Source organism: Gouania willdenowi, chromosome 13 (genome assembly GCF_900634775.1).
Source record: "Gouania willdenowi chromosome 13, fGouWil2.1, whole genome shotgun sequence".
Taxonomy (NCBI): domain Eukaryota; kingdom Metazoa; phylum Chordata; class Actinopteri; order Blenniiformes; family Gobiesocidae; genus Gouania; species Gouania willdenowi.
In genome coordinates this window covers 33,051,700-33,068,853 of record NC_041056.1, presented here as the reverse complement: position 1 = coordinate 33,068,853, position 17,154 = coordinate 33,051,700, and the positions used below count along the sequence as shown (strand labels likewise).

Sequence of the window (17,154 nt, the reverse complement as noted above, 5' to 3'; positions counted from 1 at the left end):
ATAACAAAGAGAGGGAGACGAACAAACATGTGGTGGATTGTGAGTGAAGTGTAAGTATGAGGATGTATTGAATGAGGTTGTATTGTAGTTTAAGTGAGTCAGTTCTGCTGGTCCATTGTTCACTGGTCCATACCTTGAGATGCAGTCTGGTTGGACCTGGAGACGTTCTGGGTTTGCAGGAACAACGTCTGTGTAGCAGTATAGCTGCGCTGGCGTGCCGCCGTTGGGTTCTGTTTCGTTAAACAGCAGTGATTCTATTGGCCGATCCACAACCCCTCCTGGGATGATCGCAGCCGGTTTCAGACTAAGAGGGACCACGGTTTGGTCCACGATTCAGATGTTGGAAGGTCGGCTTTCAGGCACGCTCCTTTGCGTCTTAGGCTTTCACTGCGAGCAAGGTTCTTAAAAAGTCTAACTGATGCAACTACAAATAAAAGAAAAATGAAATGAAAGACTGGAAACAGGAGGGAACACGTGTGAGCATGAACGCCCGCGTCCAAAACTGAAGTTAGGAACGGCGTTCTTCCTTTTAAAAGCTTATCTTTGGGAGTTCCCTCCTAAGGAGGGAACTTCGTTGTTTGGTTTAAAGTTGCCAGCGTCTCAGCTGGCTGCCTTTGGGTGTGTGCATGTGGGACAAAAGACAGACGACAAAGGGATGATTCTAAACATAAAAGAATGCCTAACAATTAATTCCACATATTTGAAAACATCTTTTCAACATCATATCTTGAAATATCATGTATTACGAAAGAGTTTGATACCAAACACGACTGGAAACCATCCTAGGAACACTTTAAGAACCGGTTAATGAATTTTTCTTGTAATTACTCATAAACATAAATGTCAAAAATCATGTTATACCTCTTCTTAACTATAGGGTTGCAGTAGATACCTCAAACTAACTTTTGTGATGTTTTCTGGTATTTTTAAGCACTTTTAAATGATGAAACACTTAAAATAGCATTCTGTTGGTTATTGAATTACATGAAACGAGTGCAGACAACATTTGCAATTTCAATTTCAGTAGAAATCATTCCAATAATGTTTTCATTTGTAACTTTTCAGTCAAGCACATGTCCTTTGTTCTCATTTGAGCGGGAGATCTGGGGTTATTCCAACGTCCTGTGTAACCATTGGTTTGGGTTCGGGATGTGGCAGCATCTGCAGGGGGTCGGAGCCCAGAGTGTGAAAACTTAGCATGTAAACATTGACTGACTGTTTCCCTTCTGATCGTAAGGTAGCAGAGGTGATAACAGGGGGACAACTGCTCTTGGATTCTCCTGTCCTTTTGTTCGGCAGGAATGATGAACCGCTATGATGAACAGCCATCCACGTTTTGAACCTCATTACCGAAACCCACGTATCATTACCGCAACAGGTGTTGATTTAATGTCAATTTAATGAATAGAAGTCTAGTAGGAGCTTTAGGTTTGTCAAATAATTTTGAAAATATCTATAAGTTTCATTGAAATAACAAAACTTTTAGGTTGCAGATTGTGGAAGGTGTTGCGGTAATGAGATAAATCAGTCTAAATCACATAAAAGTCTTAATTTAAATATGTCATGTCAGAGTTTCAATAACTGTGTCAATAATCAAATTTAAAAAAATTGAAAATGTATTCTTTTTTCTAATTATCTTGATGTTTTGAGACCATTGCGGTAATGAGATTTTTTTGGACTTCTTTTGGAAAATATGTTCTGAAAGGTGCTAAATTGTCAGTAAATATTTTAAAATTAATGCCCGCAAACACTTAAGACCTTGTTAATAATGCCTAAAAAAAGAAATGTGTTTATCCTTGTCCTTTTAGAATTTCATATTGTAACTCAATGAAATGAAAATTTCATGTAAGCTCTGAGTCCAATGTGCGCGGAGTCCGCCCGAGTATGTTTGAGCCTTCAGGGTGCAAACATGAGCTCATCAAGAGATAAAGACATACATGCAGGGAGAAATCAAACAATCAGTTATTGTCGTTAGTTGAAGATGACATTTCCTGCTGATATAAAGCAATACAGATTATGTACAAGATTATTTATTGATTTAATATTTATCATTCAAGGGTCTATTGTGTCTGCTTATTTGATTTATTGGGTATGTGTATATGAGTTGTTTAATGTATATTAAGGTTAGTCATTATTTTTTGTTAATTTTGTGCATTTTGCTCTCAAACTGTCTTTTAGTGATAATCTGACTGAGGTTGTTTACATCTGATTTGTCTCATCGTTTACATACATGCTTGTGTTGTTGTTAGATTTAGATTAAGTTGAAATCAGATGTTCTGAAACTGTTTGTCCTTGTCCCAAATAGACTTAGAAAAAATGTTAACCTGAATATATGTTGTTATGAGTAAATAAGAGCTATTGGATATAAGGACATATCATTTTATAGTATGTTAAAAAAGAAACCATGAATAATAATTCACATCAACAGTACGTTCAGATCTGAGCGTACGACAAGAATATTTTTAAAATGATTAAAAATGTTGTTTGTTTTCTGGACCTACTATCTAAAAAGGTCGACATGTTGGAATGTTTGTCAGCCACTCATCAGATATGGCAAAATCTACAACCACTAACAATTAAATTTAAAAATAAAAAAAATGAAAAAACAATAAATATGAACAAAAACCTTTTCTGCCCTTTTCTAATTACATACTTACAACCTAAAATAAAATAATAAATAGCACACACCTTAAACCCTCGTAAATAAATAACTGATATACCAGAAAAGTTAATCATGTAATAAATCTAAATTGTATTTCTTTATTCAGTAGATATTGCCACCTTCAAATTAATTGTGTGATGATTGCTCAACTAATTTTGTGAATGTATAACCTACTAAAGTAGTTCCTGGGTCAGATTTTGTGTATGTTTTATCTATTGCCTTCTTTATTTAAGAATGACCATAAGTTATGACCTAATGATTTTGACTGAGAATGTCTTGCCTGTATCTGATGAAGCCAATGAAGTGTTATTCTTTGGATAAGGAGGGGTGATGGAGATAACAGATACAGGATTAAATATTGAAAATAACTACAATCAGGGCTGGAGGTGACTGACCCTGGGCTATGTATATTATAATATAATTTACAATTTATTTATTCATTTTTTGAGAAAAAGCTCATGGAAATGCTTGAAATACTCTAACGTGACTTCTTGAGGGGCAGTGCCACGTTATCTAAGATTGTTTTTCCATTATTACAACAATTGTATTTACAATAAAAATAGCAATTCTTAAGTAGGGTGGGCAGATATCCAGATTTTGGCCAGATATTCTAGATTTCCAATGCCATGTCAGAAAAAAACTAGCATATGCTATTTTTCTCTTCTACAGAGAGTTGAAAAAAGCTCCTTAAATTCAAGTTTTCACATTACCAAAAAGGACATGTTTGTTTTTCTACATCTCAGCTGTGAGGACACTGATTTTCATCTCAAAAACAATTATTTCCTTGCAAATGTTTGTTTGACCTCAGTGGGCGTAACATGAGAATGACTATCAAATTTAGCCGCCACATTTATCAAAACCCAATCATTAGTGCGCTTGGATTGGTCAAATACGAACCGCTCACAATTTTCAATAAACACATGAAATCCTGCTTCAAGATTTCTGACTGCTCCTTCCTGACAATTTATTCCAAAATTAATCACAACATTTTTCACATCTGGGCAATTTTCCTCCACATTGTGCAATAACTTGTCAACCAGGTCTGATACCATGTCATTCTGTAAGCAGAATTGGTTCACAGCACCATAAATTGTAAGATTTTCATTCTAACCTCCACCTTCCCAGTTCTTTGATGAACAGCTTAGAGGAAAGGTTGAGGAAAGCACGATCAGCTCACAGGCTGTAGGAAGACTCAATACCAACTTCACATGAAATACACACATACGGGTTTTTTACCCGTGACCCCAGCAAGGAGCAGGCACATTGGCTGCCATTTAGCTATTCATGTAAAGCAGGGTGTCGATACAGCAACCCTCAGAGAAACACACAATGGAACAATGCAATTTCACTCTTCTCTGTGTATCACAAGTGAATCAATCATGATCAACCTGACCTCTGAACATTTTCACACATAAATTAGTTATAAGAAATCAAGAAATTCTTTACACTTTCAATAAGTGACATGATTAAACAAAGCTCCAAAACACCAAAAGCCTATATTTGCTTTTCAATAGAAACAATGAGGACTTCAAGTCAATACATATTCTACTATTCTGAGGTTAAGATAACATCTGACAAATTGTATTTTTTAAACAATTGGAGCATGGTCTTGGATTGTTGTCAGCTATACGATCAGGGGCTAGTGTTATATTCTTACTATCCAAGCACTGCTTCAAAAAGTAGGATAACTTAGATAAACTAGTTGTTTTGGTTAGATGGAAAGTGGTTTCTTTAAACTGTATCCTTTGTGCCTTACATCTTTTATTGTCATTAAGACCTCGTTTACATGTGAGCTTTAATTCCCCATTAATTCAGAATAAAAGTTAATTCCTTTTTAAACTGAGCTTGTAAACACCTAATTCTGAATGCAAAATAAATTCCGAATTAGGTGGCTGGTTTATTCTGATTTTAAATCAGAATTGAATAATTCTTTGATCTTGTAAACACTGAATTCTGCTTTAAGTTAATCCCAGTTGATCTGCACATGCTCGACCTCTCACGAAGTCCAAGCTGGCCGCCCAGACTCCAGCTGAGACAATTTATTTAATAAGAGAAAGCACCACAACTTAAAATATTATCAATGAAACTCAACAAATTAAGAGCATTGTTAGCATTCATTTATTTCTTCCTGTTTTGTAGTCATTATGTATTATCCTTCTCTTCAGAGAGAATAATAAGTTTTTTATCCACCAGATATTCTTTGAATGTATTTTCCTCCAACCAAATTGTGTAACCACTTATATAATGTAATTTACTGCTGCAAAAAATGGGGGCATAACTTCTCAAATGAATTATTCTGGATTTCTGAAATACATATGTTGCCACATTTTTTAACATCTGGAAACATTTTTCACGCAATAAATATCGATCGTTCTCAAAGATTTTACCTGTAAAAAGTTTCTGCCTCTTTTTCTTCAGTAATTCCAGGGACATACTTTTCTACCAGGGATGGGCAACTTTGACCATTTTTGTGGGGGCCACAAAAATGGGATTGTCCAACACAAAAATGTTCAAATTCATTCAGCACATAATATATGATGTGTTAATAGATTCAGAACAGCATCTCAAACCCCTAACACTAGAAGTCCCATTGATGGGTCATTTTATATTTATACCTACTAGTACAGTGCCCGTCGGAAGTATGCATTCATGTGGGAGCATAAGGGGTATAATTGCGTATTTTTGTATCTATCTGTTGTGTTTTTGTCCATTTTTTGTACAATTAGTGTTTTTGTTACTCATTTTTATATTTTTTTTTGTTTGATGTATTTTTCTGTAATGTATGTTTTTGGAGTCATTATGTGTATTTTTGTATCTTTGTTGTCTTTTTGTATCTTTGTTGTCTTTTTGTGCATTTTTTGTATAATTATTGTTTTTTGTTGCCATTGCAGTTTGATTCTGGAATCTTTTTGTGTATTTTTGTATCTTTTTTAGTGTGGTTTTGTGCATTTCTGTTGTTATTTTGTGTATTTTTGTATACATATTTAGTTTTTTGTATTTTGAGTCATTTTCATATGTTTTTTTTTTTTTCTGGAGCCTTTTTGTATATTTTAATGCATTTCTGTTGTCGTTTTGTGTATTTTTTGTATAAATATTGTTCAGTTTTTAGTTTTATTTTACTCATTTAGTACATTTTTATTAGAAATACTGTGTGTGTGTGTGTGTGTGTGTGTGTGTGTGTGTGTGTGTGTGTGTGTGTGTGTGTGTGTGTGTGTGTGTGTGTGTGCGCGCGCCAGCCAGCCATCTCCGTGCGTTATCTATTACATAATCTGTCGCAGGTTGTTAAAAGAGACGCAATAACTACGATCACTACCACACAATGGACGGGTGTCGTGACACAGACTGTAACCGGACTAAATGGTGGTTCGTTACACACACACACACGTGGACGGTGATCGATAGTGAAGCGCACCTGATCTGTGTGTGTGTGTGTGTGTGTGACTCTCCACCTTGGACACAAATCTCCGTTGGTTCTCTCTCACACACACGCTGCTGAGAAATGTGCAGCTTTCAACACAGCAGCCATTGCCGTCAATAACTTCCGGGTGAGGTCTGTCCGGTCTGAATAGCGTACGGTCAAACTAACATTAAAATAAACGTTTCGAAATGTCATCACCAAATAAAGAACAGTAAAAAAGTATTTTTCCTCAAAAGAGAAAAGAGAAGTCGGGAGCTCATGCACGCACCGGAAGTGAGCTATGCAGTGAAATAGATATAGGTTGTGCGCTATCGCCCCCTCACACCCTGAGGTCAAAAGTTCAATAAGTTTCATTTCGGAGTCGTCCAGAAGTGAAATAAAATTAAAAAAAACATTTTGAAATGACCAAATTTCTCCAAAATGACAGATAGATACACACACTCAGGGTATTTGGAACTTGTTAACCAAGTTTCAGGTTGAACTCGCACCGCGTTGGGGAGATATTTGCTCCACACGCACGCACACACACACACACAGACCATCCTTTCCTTGCTTTTATAGGTAGATGGAGCCCACAGAATGGTTTTTACCTAACACCTTCTCCTAAGCTGCAAACAGACACTTTTTTTATGTAAACAAGGCACCACAGGAGGGGGAGCCACTTTTTTTTTGAGTTCTTGCTGAGGTTTATTGATGAGGACTGTGTGACATGAGAAATATACAAAAGAACAACTGAGATTAGTTTTTTGTTTGTTTTTATCATAGTTTAGGAAAGCAGGAAAATACTACAAAATACAAGTAATAAAACAAATATTTACAATTTTAAAAAAGTATGCATTATTAGGAGTGTGTGTGTGTCATTTCAGCACTCACTCCCTCACTCAGCATTGGTCGCAACATACCTGGCACTGCCATGGTATGTTCTTTCTACATTTGCCACATGTGTATTTGTAGCAGTCAACACATCGTACAGTGGCACATTTTTTCTTGCATCGATGGTTGACCTGACACTTAGCCCTTTTCCCAGGACCAGGTGTGGGAGGTTGTTGCTGAAGCAGTTGCTCCTTGCATGCCTTCTTCGCACCCACATGATAGTTAGCCAACTCTGTTGCAAGCTCCAACAGGAAGTCTATCTGTCTCTCCTGCCTCCCGGTGCATGTTTGATAAAGCACATATGCATTCAGTGCTGCCATGTCAATCATGTTGTAGAACACTGCGACTGCCCATCGCCGTGTTCTTGTGCACACACACTGTACTCCCGCACCATCTGGTCCATCACATCTACGCCGCACTTTGTGGTGTTGTATTGGGTGATGGTGTTTGGGTTCCTTTTGGTGGTATCCTCAGTCTCAACCATGCTGTGCATGCTGCTGAGAACGTAGACGGTCTTCTTCCGTTTGGACGCATACACTGTCAGCGTGGCACCTGTGGTTGAAAATACCTAATAAATAAGTTAAATTGTTATTTTCACAGCACACACAATGACACACAGGCGTTGATGAAAAAAGACCTGCAACATACCTGAGTGGTGAATTGAATGCAGCCCGTCTGTCTAGTTGACAGAAGAATTTCTCTGCGAATCTTTTTAACTGTGCTAAGGTTGGTGGTTTTCTGGCTAAGCAGTCATTGTGCAAGTGACAGCGATGTAAAGAAATTTTCGGTGGTGACAGTTCGGCCCTTGTTCACGAATGGTTCCATCAGCCTCATCACTACACTCTCTGATAGTCTCTCCCCACTAGGACGACTGGGGTCCTTGCCAAGATATGGGAGGATATTGCAGATGTACTTGGATTTCAAGTCGCAAGCCGCCCAAAATTTGATCCAGAAACTTGTCAGGTTTTGTTGCAATGTACTGCAGGAAACAGCAGCGAGTCTTTGAGTGGAAAAGCTGTTCATGAATAGTGATGTGTCGACCAGGGTTGTAGGATGTGATCGCTTCCAAGACATCGTGTGACACCTACGCCTTGATGACATGTTCATGCGCAGTGAGCGAATGGAGACCGATAAGTTTGCTAAAAAAATCTCTCTTCATCATCAAATGACAAGTAAAAATGTTATGTAAAGGATGACGCTGGCCTTGATTGTTTTTTCTTTTTAACCATTTAAAGTGTAGAATCTGTGAGACCGGTATGGAAACAACCACGCTCCTCCGTTCCCTGTTTTGAACATGACTTACTTCCTGTTTCCCTATCGTTCACCCACATCATTGTAAACGCACACATCTGTTTTTGGCTCGCTTTGCCATGTAAGCTGTTGTGTCTTATACCAAGATATGGTATAAGACAGAACGACTTACATGAAAAAGCAAGCCAAAGAGAGAAACTGAGAAAGGGTATAAGACACAACCGAGACTTTTTCTGTTGGACAGTCTGCCATTGCACCTTCAACCTACAGGTTGTGAATGCGCTTAGACTTTTGTCGAGCAGCCAATAGTAATGCCAAAACCAGCTCATGGTCCACTTGGTTTGTAAAACTATAATCATAAATGTTTTGTTTTTTTAAAAATTGCAGTTTAACATAACGTTTTTGACATTTTTGACTAGAAGTGCTCCTCATAACATTGATTTTGTGAATTCTGTATTGTTTATACAGTAGATTAATTTTAGAAACTTTGGAAAATCTAAAAGCTAGATTAAAAGGCAAAGGTTACTCAGTTGATATGTAACAATATCACCCTGTTTGTTTGTTTATTTGTTTTTTAAGAACATGTTTTAAAAAAAACATCTTTGCTATACATAATAATGCTAAAGTCAATACATTATTTAGATAAAAAAATATTTTTATTGATCTCTTGAAGTAAAAACTTCAAAAAATATCCAATGCCACTCTTCTTCTTAACCCTCCTGTTGTCCTATGGTCAAAATGACCCGCCACTGTGTTAAAAACCAAAAAAAAAAATCCCCTAAACGATGTTTTTTTAACTTGAAATTTTATGACTTTTCCTAGATTGGCACCAACAGTAGAGAAAGTGAAATGTAGCTTTTATTCACATTTCCATGTAAGCTGTACAAAAAAAGGTACAAAGGTGGTCTTCGGGTCAAAATGACCCATGAGGCAAAAAGAGTTGAAATCAAGGTCTCAGAGTTATTTACACACCACAGAATGTTACAATGTTTTAGTTGTGTCTCCAATCAGTAGCAGAAGTAAAGAAGACAAATCAGGTGGGCTTCTCGCGGACCGCTGTGCCTTTGATCAGTCTCAGATCAATTAGTAGTAAACGTGAACAAGATAGTAGCAGACGTCAACAACACAAAGGCGTTCTCGCAGACTGCAGCGCTCTTTTTCTGTGGATTTCCAGAAAGTTATAAAGGTGCTGCAGATGACACGACCCCGAATTCTGTCTGTGCTGAAGCCATGAGTGTGCGTTATAACGTTGGAGAGGCTCTAGAGCTGATTTTTTCAGATGTCCAGCAAGACAACTCTGATTCAGAAGAGGAAGTGGAGGATGTATCAGAAGAAGAAGATGGGGAGGAATATAACCCAGAGCATGATGAATCATCTTCAGAGGAAGAAAACCCTGAAGCTGAAAGAGAGACTTTCCTTTCAAAAAATGGCAAAATAACATGGTCCTCAGCAGCATATGACCAACACGGCAGGCATGCAGAACAAAACGTCATAAAGATGACTCCAGGACCCACAAGGTATGCCGTTTCTCATGCCCATGACATTGTCTCTACATTCTACCTGTTTATCACACCTGCAATAGAAAAAATAATCCTGGAGATGACAAATCTGGAGGGTTTTCACAAATATGGAGACAGCTGGAAAAAGATGGATGAGACTGACCTGCAGGCCTACTTAGGGCTGCTAATCTTAGCCGGTGTATACAGGTCCCGAGGTGAGGCTGCAGCTAGTCTATGGGATGCAGAGAGTGGAAGGCCAATTTTCCGAGCCACAATGCCACTCAAACTCTTTCACACCTACTCAAGACTGCTACGATTTGATGACCGTGAGTCAAGACCAGCAAGACGTGTGACAGACAAACTTGCAGCTATAAGAGAGGTCTGGGACAAGTGGGTGGAGCGGCTGCCCTACCGCTACAATCCAGGGCCTGACGTAACAGTGGATCAGCAACTGGTTACATTTAGAGGTAATCTATTTTCATATTTATAATAAAAGTGATTTTCACTATTGATTTGTTTGACTGTTTTCTGTGACACTGATACTAATCACTGATGCTAATGTGTTCTGTCCAAAGGTTGTTGTCCTTTCCGGCAGTATATGCCCAGCAAGCCAGCAAAATATGGGATCAAGTCATGGGTGGCTTGCGATGCCAAATCAAGCTATGCTTGGAAAATGCAAGTCTATACCGGGAAGCCGACCAGTGGATGCCCAGAGAAGAACCAGGGGATGCAAGTTGTGCTTGATGTGACAGAGGGACTGAGGGGTCACAATGTGACATGTGACAATTTCTTCACCTCTTCTGAACTCGGACAGCAGCTCCTGAAGAGGAAGATCACGATGGTTGGTACAGTTCGAAAGAACAAGCCTGAGCTCCCACCTGCACTGCTTGCGTCAAAGGAGACAGAGGTCTTCTCAACAAAGTTTGCCTTCACGCCCACCACCACCCTGGTTTCTTACCTCCCAAAGAAAAACAAGAATGTAGTTCTTCTGAGCACACTGCACGCAGAGGTTGACATTAGCGATCGTGAGGATAGGAAGCCAGTCATCATCCTAGACTACAACCGCAACAAAGGAGGTGTGGACAACCTAGATAAGGTGATTGGAACATACAGCTGCAGAAGTATGACTGCCCGCTGGCCCCTGGTCATCTTCCACAACATCATTGATGTTTCCTCCTACAATGCCTTTGTGATTTGGAGAGAGATCAACCCGACCTGGATGTCTCGTTAGCAGAACAAGAGGAGGGTGTTCCTGGAGCAACTAGGAAAGGCACTTGTAATTCCACTCATTGAAAGAAGGAAGCATGTCCACCGCACAGAAGCCTCAGCAGCAGTTGTGAAAGCTATTCAGAGTGCAGGAGCTCCTGATCAACCTGAGGATCCAGCTACCACAGCCACTTCCCCAGCTAGGGCAAGTAAGAGGAAGAGATGTCAGTTCTGCCCTCAAAAGAAGGACTGTAAAACACATACTGTGTGCTGCAGGTGTAAGAAATATATCTGCAAAGGCTGTGCACTTGCATACTGCCCTACACGTGCTAATTAGTCGAATGGGTTATGTTATTTTTCATGTTTTTGTATTGTACATTGTCTTAAATTGTTCACTGGAGAAAGAAAATGAGTCATTGGGATGAATAAAAATGCATTCAAAACTCCTTTTTGCACATTTTTTTTTCTTTTCTTAAGCTATAGAAATACAAGCGATGAGGGAAAACTCACACATTGTGTGGTGAATGACAAGTTCTTTCTTCAAGCAAGATGAAATTTGGTGTTTAAATTCAATTAAGCTGCTTATATTGGGGGTTTAGTGAAGACGGGTCATTTTGACCCGGAGGACACAGGATGTATACAGAAAATGAGGACAACAGGAGGGTTAAATCAAAAAATGTTGTCTTTTCTCGACAGAATTCAAAGAGTGCCTGGGGCCTGGTGGGACTGAAGAACTTAGGAAACACTGTGAGTACAGTAGCCTGTGTGCCTGCACATGCACCTCTGGGGTCTCAACAGTTTCTTGATTAAGGTTGATTAAATCATGTCCGCATTGCACTGAAGGCAGTTAAATCTGAGTACACAGGAGCAGTGGTCAGACCTTGTATCTGCCAAGCAACAAGCACCAAGACGGCTCCCATGTGTGTGCATGATTGTAGGTGTGTATGCTAAAACATGAAAGTGTGAACTGTGGAATAAGAGAACTCTAGCTAGTTTCATCATAACAAAGTGTTCCTGGCATGTTGACACATCAGTGAACATTGTGGGAAACAAACAGCTCTAGCATATGTAGCAACTCATAAGGACGAATTCACTAAAAGTTATTAAAATGTGTACAAACACCAGGGAGTGAGGACTGCTCTCCAGTTAACCTTTCTAGTATAAGAAAATAAATTAAATAAAGCAATAGTCAATATTAACAGCTACTGAATGAAAATGCAGCGTAAAGTGTGTGTGAGGGAGAGAAACAGCTGAACACCCGAGGCAGATCGTGTGGAGTCCGGTGTGGCATGCTGCAGTACAGAGAGGATGCTCTGCACCGGACACACCTGTGTCTTACTCTCCCTGTTTTGACCGTCAAACTCTCGTGGTGCATTGATGGCAAGGAGCGTCAGGCCAGAATCAGCTGACCAGCTGAATAACTTTCAAGGTTCCCCTCTGAGCGCTACTCAGTAGCTCAGACCTGCTGGGTAATGCTCTGTGGCCGGGTGGTGTATTAAAGTTTGTTGATGTTTAATGAATTATAACTGTTGAATGCCAACAACGCCACCTAGTGCAGGGACTAGGACCCGATTATACAAAACAGGTTCGATACCAAAGGAGTGAGCAGTGAATCCAAGATTAATAGTTTGATTGATTTATTATAACAAATTGTTTAAAATACAACATGGGTTGTCTGAAAATAAACCTAATTCTAAGAAAAACTGTCTACAGTGCAAAGGATAAAAAGGAGGATGAGAACTGAGCCTGGGCAGGAGGGAGGAAGAGGCTCTGCAGTGTCCATCGATCGGCCAGGGAGACGCTGCCGCTCAACCACTGCCGCCACCGTGCTACTCCGGGCTCCAAGCCTCGAGTCCTGGTTCCGCTGTTCCGTCCTTGTTCTGCTGCCGCGTAGATCCGGCCCTAGCGGACACAGCACATCTGCCAGTGGGGGAGAAATGGCTCTGGCTCTGCGTGTCCCTCTTCAGGTCTGAGACTCACGGCGCTCGAATCCTGACCCCCCAGTATACAGTAAACAGGGGTTGAGTGTCACACCATTCCCCGCATCCCCGTGCTCCACGCTCCGACTTGGTTCCGGTCCTGGCACCGCTCAACCTCTTTCCGCCACTGCGTAGACAGACTGAATACAGCACATCTAACAATGGACGCTGCCCACCACACGCTGGTATCGTCTTGCCTCTGCCGTCTCTCACACACTGCCCATTTTCCTTTTAATCCCTCGTGTGAGCCGCTTCCGGTCCTGCACAGCTGCTTCAATTGTCAGTAGACATGCTTAGCCAATTGTCCAAAAGGTAGTGGTAGTGGGTTGGCCTGCACTAATTAACTAAAAAAAAAAAAGGTTTCAACAACAACACAGCAAGCAAAACATGCAATGGAACTGCAATAAATCACGGCAAACAAATAAAATTGACAAACAATATAACATATGAAAAAAATTTTTTTTTAATTATAATGACCACATGCCCACAGCTCAGTAGAGCATCTTCAAGTGCTGCTGACTGATTTCTCTGTTGCTGCTGTAACTCAAAACAAAACAAAAACATTAGGATTAGGGTTTTCTACATTACAGAGTGTTTGTGCAACAGATAGAGAAGCCCACCTGCCTGCAATTTAACTTCTTCAGTTGTCATTTTGTGCTTTTGTGCACTTACCTCTTCACATTAAATGAGCAAAATGTTCATTTAAATAGGGCAATATGCACCACGTCTACATGCTCACCAATTTGCGCTGCAATCTTAGTGGATTCCCCACAGCAGGTGAGGAAACAGCGCCACCAAAGGATTTAGGGACGCACGTGGTTTATTACCCTTTATTTCAGATCTTAGTGAATCTGCCCCATGATGTAATAATGGCTCACAATGTACATGTAAAAGTAATGAAAGTTTAAATTGTATTAATTGGCTCATAATGACACATAATGCAAAAAGATGTGCACATAATGTAAGAGCTTATAACATTATTAGCCATTACCAGTGATGTGCCGTGACCACTAGGGTTGGGTAGGCACGTTGAAAATTGAGACCACCAATGGCAATTTCATATGTTTCTGTTGGCAAGCGTTAATCAAACAAAATCAACATCGTAAAACACCAATAAGAAACATAAACTATTATTAAATATAGCCTCCATACTCTCCTAAAAAGAGAGTGAGGAGCATCCACAAAGCCAATCCTTCCTTTTGTACCATTCACTGTGGAAAGCACCAACAATGTTCTGACCTTCCTTTTGCTGAAGGTCTGGTAGCTCAGGTGTTTGTCTCCCATCTTTTAAAAGCTGTCGTTTTTCCTCAAAATATCCTACAGGCAGGATGACAGTCTCAAGCGCTGTCATCCTGCCTGTAGTTTTATCCCGCCCACTAGCTAGAGAACGTAGCAGCGGCAGCTGGATCAATTCACTAATGCACTGTGAAATTACGTATAGCATTTAGCATTGCACGGTTACGTCCAAAGGCAGCGTAGAGAGCTGCCATTTTACGTAAATGGTTTTCATCTTGGGGAACTGACTGTGCATGCACAAACACAAAAAAAACACACTATGGGGCCAGAGGCAGAGCAGCATTGTGCTTTTGGAACAGGGTGTGGCCTCCTCCTGCCTTACAGTGGAGTGAGACTGTGCAGCTGTACCAGGAAATAGCGCTGTTTAGTCATTTGGTCTATGAAACGCACAAAATGCTGACACTCAAACTTATAGGTACTGTAGGCTATCAGAAATTGAAAAATAAATCATTTATAAATATATTTTAATGAAAACAAATAATCAATTCACCCTTGGGTAGGCACTGCCTACCTGGCCTACCCTGACTACACGTCACTGCAGCTCACATATCATTTTTCATATTGTGAAAAAAAAAATCATTATTTACCTAGAAAATAAAGATACAAATAAAGCAAAAGGCATTGTTATTCATGAAGTAAAAGATTGTTACATTGTTACATTATGCGCAAAGACGTTATAACATTATGCGCTAATTATTTTATTACATTATGAGCTGATCATTACATTATGAGCTTTTATTATATTTAAGGTATTACATTACGAGCTGTTATTACATTATGAGCGGTGAGTTGCTACATAATGCTCACATTTGTGTCATGCTTATTAATATTATTCTGAGTTGCATTTCACTTTATACAACAAATATTAATTGAAAGAAATTTGATAGAAATGGCTTTACAGGAAGTTTGGAAGTTTACATATTTTTGGGGTGATTCAAACGTCTTTGTTTTTCTGATAGTGTTTTATGAACAGTATCCTGCAGTGTCTCAGCAACACACACAACCTGCGTGACTACTGTTTGCACAACTCTCACCGCAGAGACCTTAACAACAACAGCCGCACAAACACAGCCCTTATGGAAGGTGAGTGACACTACACACTGGCTTGCCATAGTCCAAAACAAACACTCCTTACAGTTGCAGCAAGTCACAACCGCATTCCCTATTGATCTTGATGAAAGGTCAGTATCTCACAGAGCATGTTTTGCTTCCTGAAGAAATTACATTTCAATAATTGTGTTAAATCTGAGTAAGAAAATGTGTTTTCTTGTGTTGTCAAATAATTTTTAAAAAATGTCATTATTAACGACATGATTTTTCTGAGTTAATCAGGATGGATTGTATTTTTTTTCTGAATCTGTGTGTTATGTCACAGGAATATAATGGAATGTACTGTATAAACACTTTATTCCAGGAAATGTATTGTGCTAAACAACAACAAAGATTTAGTGTTTGTTCAAAGTATTTCCTTTACAAGGAAGCAGATATTTATTGTTTATTTTGGTTTTTTTTTATCATTGGAAATCTTAACTTGAATTAAAGCCATTTGTAGCCACTGCTAAGTCAGTGCTAAACTAGATGACTCCTAGATCTGAGACAAACTACAAAGTCATAGCAGCATGATGAAAAATCATCTTTGTGTTTTTAACCAGCTAACAGAGCATGCACTTAGCTAAGACATTGTCAAACACGTTGTTATGCTGATTCCCCATGGACAGAACTGACGGTGCGCAGTGCAGGGAACAGGTGCAAAAGTTTGCAGTCTCTCTGCTGCATCATATTTCTTGTACTATCTGTGACCTAAGTGTACTTAGGTTTCAAGCAACAGTAAGAAGCTCACCTCCAACGCTGATATTGGAGATGGATTATAGTTGAGACTTGCGTGCAAAAAATCCCAAAAATACTCCTCCTCAATATTTGTCATGCCCCCACCTTCTGTGGCTTGTATTTTCATGCAGTTGCAGAACAATCTCTGCTTACCCTGCCAGTGATGATGACACTATCTTTAGATATCAAAGGTTCATTATGAATCCACATCTTCCATTTGTAGCCCTATCATCACAGTTCCTGTTGTAAATTATATATTGGTTTGTGCATGTAAAGAAAACGAGTATGTGTGTGTCAACAGAATTTGCTCAGCTGATGCAAACTATGTGGACGTCATCCAGCAGTGATGCAGTCAGCCCGTCTGAATTTAAAACCCAGATTCAAAGATATGCCCCCAGATTTGTTGGATACAAGTGAGTTTCATTTATCTTTGTCTTTGCTGTACACTATTGAACTGATCTTTGCTTTCCTACTATTTCTACTATTTTAATACAGATAGTAGGATGAAATAATCTATACCAGAAACACTATTTTCCAATAGTTTTGTTTCCTGCAGCCAACAGGACGCTCAGGAGTTCCTGCGCTTCCTATTGGACGGCCTGCACAACGAGGTCAATAGGGTCACAGTCAGGCCCAGAGGCACCGTGGATGACTTTGATTACCTAACGTAAGTGAAGAGGTTTGCAGGATAATGTGTGAAGGATTTCTGCTCCCAGGCCCACCATCAGTAAAGCAACAGTTTCTTTAGACAGTAAAGTTGCTTCTTCTTCATGAGCCTAATAATAGAACCCTTACGAATGGCAAATGCAGCTTTGTTGAATCTGATTTAAAGACACAATTCTGTTTTGTTTCTACTCTATTCAATAAATCTTTGTTCGTAGTTATAGAGCTCTTCTGTGTACAGTTTTGAAAAAGCCCCGGATAAAGGCCTGATCATCAAGCTTTAATTTGAAGCTGTGTGCATTAGTTTTACCTTACAAGTTTCCGCTATAGCCTCTGTGGGTGTTGGGCACGATGTCCCAGCGCGGAGTGGCGGGGAGGCCAAAAAGGTTGACAGTTGGTAATGTTGATTGCTAATCCGAAGAAGAAGGAGGGAGCTGATGTCGACAGGCAGTGTTGTCACCGGTATAAAAGAATCAGTGG

General features: G+C 39.5%; 2 protein-coding genes across 2 annotated transcripts in view; both read left to right on the top strand.

The window, feature by feature from the left end:
* usp2a (ubiquitin specific peptidase 2a) overlaps window positions 1–17,154 on the top strand; it is a 133,263-nt gene that overhangs the window by 51,830 nt on the left and 64,279 nt on the right. The window contains exons 3-6 of the mRNA XM_028463776.1: window positions 11,606–11,656; window positions 15,144–15,267; window positions 16,313–16,424; window positions 16,568–16,678. Coding sequence (XP_028319577.1) covers window positions 11,606–11,656; window positions 15,144–15,267; window positions 16,313–16,424; window positions 16,568–16,678 — 398 coding nt within the window. The remainder of the gene's footprint in view (window positions 1–11,605; window positions 11,657–15,143; window positions 15,268–16,312; window positions 16,425–16,567; window positions 16,679–17,154) is intronic.
* Window positions 8,764–11,092, top strand: LOC114473964 (piggyBac transposable element-derived protein 4-like). Its single transcript, XM_028463787.1, has 2 exons — window positions 8,764–10,170; window positions 10,279–11,092. The coding sequence occupies exons 1-2, from the start codon at window positions 9,435–9,437 to the stop codon at window positions 10,932–10,934; spliced, it is 1,392 nt and encodes a 463-aa protein (XP_028319588.1). The 5' UTR covers window positions 8,764–9,434; the 3' UTR covers window positions 10,935–11,092.